General features: G+C 46.3%; 1 protein-coding gene across 1 annotated transcript in view; it reads left to right on the top strand.

Annotated features, from left to right (window-relative positions):
• The first annotated feature begins 258 nt into the window (after positions 1-258).
• LOC308131765 (TSC22 domain family protein 1-like) overlaps positions 259-9,853 on the top strand; it is a 29,233-nt gene continuing 19,638 nt past the window's right edge. Inside the window, exons 1-2 of the mRNA XM_080498598.1 lie at positions 259-385; positions 873-3,655. Coding sequence (XP_080354724.1) covers positions 954-3,655 — 2,702 coding nt within the window. The 5' untranslated portion in view covers positions 259-385; positions 873-953. The remainder of the gene's footprint in view (positions 386-872; positions 3,656-9,853) is intronic.

Raw genomic sequence — 9,853 nt, 5'->3', positions numbered from 1 at the left:
TCGGCTTTTTACGGCCCTGACCCTCTGTTGCTCGGCTCATTTCGGCTCCTTTCGGAAGGAGCTCCGTTCGCTCGGCTCTTTCCGGCTCCTGTCGGAGCTGTTGATGTTGGGTTCGTGCCGCCTCTCCCAGACTGCTTTATGTCTGGCAGCAGAGACCATGCGCGGTCGCCATATTACGGAGCAGCCCTCCCCTCCGGTCCCGTCACAGCACAGAGACACGGCAGCGGTGCAGGAGGCTACATACTGAACGAGGCTACCGCCGGGGAGGACCAGTGATACAGCAAAACCAGCAGCAAAACCGGGATCCAGTGAGATGGATTTAAGATTTGTGCGCAGCTGATGAGTGATCGCGGCCGCTTTCACATCGCCGTGCAGCGGATATAAGGTTGCTTCTTTGGTTTTGTTTTCTTGGAGACAAACGGAGCAGTTTGAACGCCTCTCTGTGTGTCTGTGTTTAGCTAGCCGGTGATGGAGACTGGCAGCTAGCTAGCCGATGATACTCCTCTGCCAGGCTAGCATTTAATTACACCGATAACTTAGTGAGCAGCTGTTCGGCTCTTCGTGCGTGGTCTCACTGCAGCAAGGCATCTCGTTACAAAACGCACATAATGCCAGCTTATGTTTATTAAAGGCGCAGACGGATAACGGCGCTAGTTAACCGGCGAAGTACAATCAGCTGACATTAGCTGGCTAGCTCCCTTTTGCCTCGCTGCCTCTCGCAGGATCGCAGTAAATCGTGCATGAGAGGCTGTAAATATTGGCACAACTTTGGCTGATATTTGAGAGCAGTCGCCACGCTCTTGGTTCAATTGTTTATTTATTTATTTTAATTGTTGTTGTTTTGTTTTTTTTGGATCGTCTGTTAAACACAGTTTTGTCAAAACGGCGACCTTAACGAGCTGCAGCCTTACTGCATACCGTCGGAGACCAACTACCGCCCGGATCCTCTCGAAATGCATCATCCGGACCCTGCAGAAGACTCTGGCAGTGTTAGAAAGATGGCGCATCCGGCTGTCTTTCACAGGAGAGGCAGCAACACCGGCAGCGGGAGCGGCTCGGCACTGTCAACACCGGCAAACCCGGTGGTCAACAACAGCCACGTCTCAGCCGATGATTATCAGTCCTCCCTGCTGATTCAGTGCCAGCCTCCTGCTGGTTCATCCTCCCCGGGTCCCCATCATCCCCACAGCCTGAATCTGCATCCCCAGCCCGCACAGCCGACTGGAGCTCAGATTAAAAAGAAGAGCGGTTTCCAGATCACAAGTGTGACTCCTGCACAGATATCTGTTAGTACCAACAACAGTATTGCGGAGGACACGGAGAGCTACGACGACCTGGATGAGTCCCACACGGAAGATCTGTCTTCTTCTGAAATCCTGGATGTGTCTCTCTCCCGAGCCAATGACATCGTTGGGGCAGAGAGAAGTTCGTCAGAGGAGACTCTAAATAACTTCCAGGAAGCTGAGACCCCCGGCGCCGTCTCCCCCAACCAGCCCTCACACCCCCATACCCTGAACCAGACAAATCAGCACGGTGGGGCCATGGTGAATGGGACTGTGCACCATCACCATCACCATCATCATCACCACCACCATCAACACCCTCATCATCCCAACCATGCCCAGGCTTACTCTTCTTCTGGTCCTGGGACCACTTCATCTGCCGTCACTTCTGGAGCTTTACCCTCCGCCACCCAGAAAATGCCTTCTAATATGGGGGGCCCTCATGAGAATGTTACCCAGGCTGCCCCTTCAAGTGTTGTTGCTCAGCCCGGGATTGTTGCCCCGGGATCTGTCCCTGGAATGCACAGCTCTGCTACGGGCACTACAGTTAACATAGTTAATCCCCAGACCAGCAGTGTTAGTAATGTGAATATGTTGAGCTCTGCCAATGTGCCTGTGAGAGGGGGGATCAGCACGAGTGCTAGCAGCAGCAGTGGTGGCTTTCCTCTCAATGTGATAAGCAGCAGTGGAGGGGGAGGTGGCGCTGTCTCAACTGGAGGTAACCTTATGACCGCCGCTAATATCGGCATGATCCAGCAACACCAAAATATGAACTCGGACATTGCCATGGCTACCACAACTACTGCTGCTGCTGTTAATGCCTCTGGAGGCATGGGACTCCCCGGTGGGATCCAAGGCAGAATTGGATCAGCTGTGCTGCAGCCTATGAATGCTCCTGTTACATCTGTGGCCACAGCTCCTGTGTCATCTGCTCCCGCCATGCCTGCTCCAGCACCTGCCGCCACTACAACCAGCTCTCGCTTTAGGGTGGTGAAGTTGGATTCTAGCTCTGAGCCCTTTAAGAAAGGCCGCTGGACATGCACCGAATTCTATGACAAAGAGACCCCGGCTCCTGCCCCGAGTTCATCTGCATCTGATACTGCATCTCTCAGCACCCGTCAATTTGTCTCCGAGAGCTTTGCTGGGACTTCAGAGAGAGAAAGCACAAGTGGTAGTTCAGTGAGTAGCACCATGAGTACATTGAGCCATTACATTGAGACTGTGTGCAGCGGAGAGGTCGGTGCGCCTCATGTGCCCCAGCATGCCCAGGATTTTGCTTCCCCTCCTCAGGGCTTTCAGGGAGTCCTTCCAAGTAGCTCCAGCATAGGGGCATCACAGACACAGTCTCTCATGCACACCCAGGATATCAACCATCCTCATGTGAAGAATACTGTTGCTCCTTCTGCTCCCACAAACATTAACCAGCCTGGACCTGTCCCAGGCCACCAGACCACCATTGGACTTCCTACATCTGCTGTGCCCCAGCAGCATCTCACCTACGCACAGGCAGTCGCTAATCAACCCCCAACCTCCTCACTAGGTCCCGTGGGTGTTCAGCATCAGAAGTTGGGCTACGCTGCTCTGCCACAGCAAGCTTCTGCTACCCCTCAAGCAACCGCAGTACAGATGAGGCCCCCCGAGTACCAACAGACCCAGCAAGGCATGGCCCAGGCTACTGTTGCTGCTTCTCAACCTCTGTCCAACCAAGCTGGGTCGGCATCTTCTGGACAAACTAATGGAGTTAGCCAGATGGTCGGAGGTCATCAACAGCCACAGACACTGCTCCACACTCGGGCCCCCAGCATGCCTTCTCATATGGGTGTGGCAGGTCATGGCCAGCAGCCGCAGAGCCTTCCAGGTCATCTGGATTGCCAGCAGCAGAAGCCACAGTCCCTCCCGACTCAAATCCAAAACCCAAGCTTGAGCACACAGTTGCCCACTTCGGTCCACCAGAGCCAAGCCTCTGCACCAGGTGTGCCTCCTCCCAATGCCCAGAGTGATCATCAGTCCCAACCCCAACTTCATAACACTGGGAACAGTGGCCGGATGCCTACACAAGGCATTCTCCACAGTCAGGCATCTTCGGTGAGCTTGACCCAGGACCACAGCAGTGCCCTGGCCCTGGCTCATGCTGCCCAGGCCAGTGCCCTCTATGCGAGTTTGCCCAACTTCACCACCACTCAGCTGCAGGATGCTCAGCGGCTGCTCCTCCAGCATCAGTCGGCTCTGCTGGGGTTGCCCAAGCTCACTAGTGTGGAGGCAGGATCAGGATCCAACACTGGCCAGGGTCAGGAAACCGAGGGCAACAGCGCCACCGCCACTGCCTTAACTGCACCAGCTGGTCTCAAGACTGGAGATGGAGAAGAAGATGGGTAAGAGACATTATTCCCTCATTTTTCTTTGTTTTACTAACGGTTGATGTTTTGAATCGGTAGCAAAAGTAAAGAGTAAATTTCCAGAAAGCAATCTATGTTAAATGTGTGTGAAGTGCAACTCGGTGCTCTGAATCTTCACTGATTGCTGCAGCAGATGCGACGCAAGAAAAGTGTTATTGTTTCCCCCAGATAGCTGGCCGCGAGCAAGCAGTCTGCTGTGTTCTGTCTGTCATCTGTCAGCGGGACACCGAGCAGGCTCAGCTGGATGTGACGTCGCTCGTCTTTATCAAGTGGCTTCAGTGATTCGACACTTTACCTTGAATGCGCGCTTGCTTCGAACCCGGCGGTCTGCCTTACAGGGCACAATTTTCTGCTGGGTGCACAGTTCACTCTATGCACTCTCTCAGCACTTTTTGCCATTGAAAAGCAGGAATCACAGCAACAGCTGTGTGATTATTTAATCAGTGATGGAGTAAAACGAGTTGTATTGAATTGTTGGATATAATTTGTACGATACAAATTGATTGTTGGTATTACAGTCCACGCTAAAGACTTGACAATTTACCTTTTTCTACCTTTGGATGAACTGAGGAGGAATGCCAGGTGATTTGTTTACATGGAAAGGGAATTGCCCAACTCCTGTGTTTATTTAAAAACATTTTTTTTTTACCCTTACTGAAAAATTATTGATTTTGTTAAGAGCTCTCCCCGTCTGCTGAAAACTGAAAACCCTTTGGAATGTCCTCAAAGTAAGTTTTAAGAGCGAATTTTGAGGCTGGACAGGAATTTTAATCACCTTGCAGCAGCAGCAAGAAATTGTTCACATTTCAGTCACTCCATACAATCCTAAGCCCTTTTTTTCTGACTTACTAAATGTAGAACATGAATGATGTCCTTGTTTCACTCTAACCACAGGGGAGAAACAAGTTGAGCTGATGAGAATAGGAAAGGATGAAATAATTTTTTTATTTCTTTTTCTGTCTGTGTACGGGTCAGTCGGATGGAGAGTGAAGGATGACTTCTATTATCACATGACTTTTAACTCCAAGGAATGTGAAATCTATGTGGGATCAGGTGGATTATTGTCTTTGATAATCAGCAGCATGCACGCCAACCCGAAGCCCTTGTTACAATTGAGAAGATTGTCTCTGTGACTCACACTCACAGTTCAAGCTTTGTCTCGTTTTCCTGCTGTCGTGGTCGGAGTGGTGCTTGACAGTGTCAAAGTTTGGCACGGTCACAGCGACTTCAAAACACACGATTGCAAATGCACACGTCGGAGCTGGTATTTGAAAATGCACATTTCTTTAAGACCAGTTAGAAGTTGGAGCTGTATGTAAATTGCATCTCATTGTACAAACTTGAGCTAAATAGCTCTTTGACAGCTCATTACCCTCAGTGAGGCCAGGCAACTCTTCACTGAAGGTGCTTCACTCACAAGTGTTACTCTTACATCATGACTGATGGTAATTCAGGGCAAACCTCACTTGTGAATATCATTTCGGCATATAGTGGGTTTTTTTTTTGGGGGGGGGGGGGGGGGGGGGGGGTCTTTTCTGGCTGCGCTGCATAATGTTGTTGATCCATTATAGTGAGTGTGATAGTATAAACGGGGAAAACGAGCTTCACCACAAATATTAGTCAGTTCGTCAAACTTAAGCAATCTTCGTTGAAGCAGTACCAAAATGGCAAGTTTGTGCTGCCAAAAATCTTTGTCTTTTGGCTGCTTCCTTTTCCAGGTTGCCACTGTGGATCATGTGATCCAAAAGTTTTATTTGTCATAATTTGTCAGGCGCCTATCCTGAGGCAATCTGTGCAGTTTGGTGTTAAGGGCCTCGTTAGGGCCCCACAGTGGCGACGGCAGCACAATCAAAATCGGCAAATAAGCTTGCTTCCATAACCTCCATGCCACCATATTTACCTCAGTATATTTTGGGACTACAGTTCTTGTCAATTGATTTCTATTTACCTATGGATTCAGAAGGGGGATCCGTGTGTTGCATCAGCGGTTGTACAGCTCCTGTGGCCGTCTGTGTTTCTCCCGCCAACATATTTAAAGGTTTTAATGTTTGGGTTTACCAGCCCTCATAAATCACCTCCTCAGGCATGGCCGTAAAACAGCAGGCTCTCTTTACAGTATCAGTTCATGTGTTTCCCTCAGCGTGTTGAGAGGGAGCCTCTGAATGAGGGAGGGTGTCAGTTGCTGTGCTGACAAGTCACTAATGGGATGCGTTTTGAGATGGGCGGGTGTTCTGTCAGTGTCAGACCACTGCTGATTGACTGCACTGGCTTATTGGCCATTAATGGTGATTTAGACTGAAGCACCCAAACGTGGTGGGGAAATTCTCACTAGTTTGAAAGCGCTATATTAGGATCATGTAGATTACATCACGCTCGTCTCTTTGTACTGTATATAGGCAGGTCGTTTGGTTGGACTGCAGGTCTTGTTTAAAACTTTGGGAAAACTCTGTTAATGTGTGTTGAGGCTGGTTTGCAGAATTTTCTGGATTTAATACCAAAGCACTAAACAGTTTTATGCCCACTTTTGTTTATCAACAGTGAGTCCCAGAATTATTTTAATTTGTCCCATCTATAAGCTGAAGGACAGAAATGGATTTATTTTCTTTAACACAGGCTGAGTTGTGAGGTTTTTTTTTTTTAATGTTTTTATTGTTTCTTCACAACAGGATATATTTGTGATTTCTGATGGCTTTTAACAAGTTGTTGGTGCATCGCCTTAAACAAGGGCACAGTCTTGCCTTTGCAGTTGGCTAAAAATGTGAAAGTTTGAAAAGGATTAAATGCCTTCTCCCTCCCAAGTCGTGACGAGAAATATCTTTCATGTTGCCTAACTGTCATGCAGCCGCCGTCCACGTGTTGGAGCCTCAGCTCAGTCCAAGTGTTTGCAAAATAGTTTACCTGGTGGCCTCGCAGAATATGCTTCCACTTAACTTAGTTAAAGGAAAAGGCTTCTGGACGTTAATGGAATCTGCTCAGTGATAACCTCCAGAGTACTGCTCCGTGTCAAGTTCATCGTATTTCATGAGCACTTACTATCCAATGTGGCAGTTGGAAGTTATGATTGAAAGCGTTAACGGACTTTAATTCACACTTTTTTCAGGGACTTTATAGGAAACACTTAACGATAAATTCAAAATGTTTTTCTGTTTTAAACTAGTTAATTACTTTTGATGAAAATCCTCATTTTTGAAACCGAAATCGGTCACGAGTAACATACGTTTTTCATGTATCACTTTATAGTACTCGCAAACATCTGTTACAAGGAAAAAAAAGACTTTTGTAGACTAGGTAAGAATGTTGAAGTATTTAATTAAACTCATCTGTCGTGATGCTGAAGTCATGTTGCTGGAGATTAGCTTGCACTTCGCTCAGCATTGGGTTTTTAGTAAAGTTTTAGTTTTTAGTTGAAGGGATTCAAGGTGATAACTTCAGTGGTGGCCGACATAATTAGCCTCAGAATCGTTTTAATGTAGACACAGCGAAGTTTGCGATTGTTCTATTTCCTATACGTTTGTGAAAGTTATCAATACTTTCAGTATCATTAAAATGTTCCTCAATATTGGAAATACTAAACAAATAATAATAATAATCCCTACGGTTTCAATAGGGTCCGATGCACCTGTGCTCAGGCCCTAATTAGAAGAAAATGTTTCATAGTTATAATTATTGGGCAACAATAAAAGGCTTTACTTAAAGTTTTGTCTCTTTTTAAAACTATGTTTAGTCATTTTGCTCCATTGTTAAAAGTGATATTAGGTATTGTGTTTTATGCTGGCAACATATTAAAGGTTCCAGTTCTGCTCATGACACGATTATCTTGCCATTTGGTTTCGCTTTTTGTCACCTTGCCTCCTAAATTACGTCGGCCGTAACAATGGATGTAAAACCCGAAGAAGAGTTTTATTGAAGTTTTAAACGATTCCTTCTGTACAGTGCCTCAACCAATTTTATTTGTTTATTCCCGTTGGCTATTAAACTTTGCAATTTATTGGTTGTTGTGATTCAAACTAAACGACTGTTTTGGGCTGCCTGCTGAGTGTGTTCTTGCTGTCATGGGAATCTTGGACTGACTTGTGGCGGGGAAAGTGAAAACAGACACAGCAAGAAGGACACACATATAAAAAAGGTTTTGCTGAAGCCATTGCTGTTCCAACACAATGGCCTGAGAAGGCCTGTATTTATTCCTTTCTTTTTTTTTTTTTCAAATGAGGAGGTATTGGTGGTCCGGACACAGTGTGTGTCGATGTGTGTGTTTCACTATGTGAAAGCTCAGGGGAATGTGGGCTGGCTGGCAGCATGATGGCTATCTCTGCTGCTGGCTGTTTTCAATGTAATCTTGCCTCTGGCAGAGCAGGGAGCCGCTGTGTGCCGGGTCCGTCGCTCATTGTGTTGGAGATCAGCGAGATCCCCAAAATTCACAACACACAGCGGAAGTGACCCAAGCTGACCCATCCCAACTCGGTAAAGCCCTGCTGAAGCCGATTTTAGACCACTGGGCAGACTGAACCAGACGGAACCAGATGGAGCAGAGACGCTCGCCGTCGCGCCAATTTTGGTGAAACCCTCCCCCGTGTCGTTCGTCATGGGAGGGGGTATGGAAGTGTTGGAAAGGTTCATACAATTGACTATCCTGCACATGTTGCCTCTTCAGAAAACTTTGCATCACATCCACCCTCAAGTTTTGCAGATTCACAAAAGTTGAAAATGACGTATGTCTACCCAAAGTCAAGATTTCTAAAACTGCCTTCATACACTTTTGATGTTAAATGGTGCTAACAAGGGATGTTTTTGGTGCCTATCTGCCTTATTTATTCAACAGTCTAATTAATCGATTTTAAATACTAAAACAACATCTAACACAACTGAATGTTTAACAATAATACTTAACTTTAATTTAAAGCTTTTAATCCCAATCATCAGTCTTCAGATAAAATGCAAGGCACTCTTTGAAATGTAGTGGTCCAAATGTTGTTTTTATTTGTCGTGATACGCTGTATTCAAACAAATCCTTTTTAATGAACTTCATCAAGCCTTATTTTTTAACAAAGATTTCTCTCCTCCTGTCAAACTATCTAGAACTGTTTAGGACGTGACCAACAGTTGTTCTAACTTAACACAAACGTTGGTTTAGTGATGCGGGCAAACTGAGTGAGTCCTCTGGCACACACATCGCAGTAATCATTTAATCACACTGATGATGAAATTAATTACTTGTAATATTCATTGCTAACCTCAAACAAATCCTCCCAGCTGCTCTAATCTGGGATCATTTTTAGATATTCTAATGTCTGTCCTCTCCGAGGGGAACGTCCCGCTCCGACGTCGGTGATTAAATGCCGAGTGAGGTTTCATTGGGAATTTATGCTCAACAGGCAGAAAGTCATCTGTTCTTGTTGTTGGACTTCAGTTGCTGCCGTTTTAAAGCTAGCTACTACTTCATTACAAATGCACCAAGGGATCATTGTAATGTTCAGCCATGGCCTTTTTTATAGAGCGCCTTGGTTTGTCCGTCACTGAAGTGTTTTGCTAGAAGTAAACAGCGATTGTTGTTTGTCATGCTGCTGCTGCTGACGCCTCCCACGTCGTTACCAGAGAGCGAGAGAGAGCACTGCTGAATATTTACTATGTTTTTGTTTGTTTTAAAGCCAGGCAGCAAAAGCATGAATGGGGGGGGGGGCAGAAGGGGGAGCTAAATGAGGAGGTTGTTTTCTGTGTGTGAGAGATGGTGCAGAAGAGGTTGATATAAACCGCTCACTTCTCTGCAGATCACCCCGTCGTCTCTCCTGCTGCTGATTGGTACGCTGATTGGTGCAGATGCACCATTGATTCGGTTCGCCTCAGCCCCCTTTCTTGCTGATGGTTTATTTTTCCATCAATAAACAGGATTGTTTCACTTAAGAGTGCAGTGGGAAAACTAATGGCCTGTAATGGATGATAATGGATTGTGTTTTTTAGCGTGCCTTTCATCTATGAGGAAACTGGGCTCCCGACCTGAACACACACTGACGCACTCACACTTTCCCATGATAGTCTACCCTTGATGAAACCGGCTCCTGCTCTTTGTTTTCTTTCATCTTTTTTTTTTTTTTTTTTTTTTAAATACATTACTGTCAGAGGAAGTTACATTGATGCTTAAATTTTATTTGTCCTTTTTTTCCCCTTATTTTGAAAATC

Source organism: Blennius ocellaris, assembly GCF_963422515.1.
Source record: "Blennius ocellaris genome assembly, chromosome: 6".
Lineage (NCBI taxonomy): Eukaryota > Metazoa > Chordata > Actinopteri > Blenniiformes > Blenniidae > Blennius > Blennius ocellaris.
The sequence above is the reverse complement of the archived record's forward strand: the minus strand, read 5'-3'. Positions and strand labels throughout refer to the sequence as shown.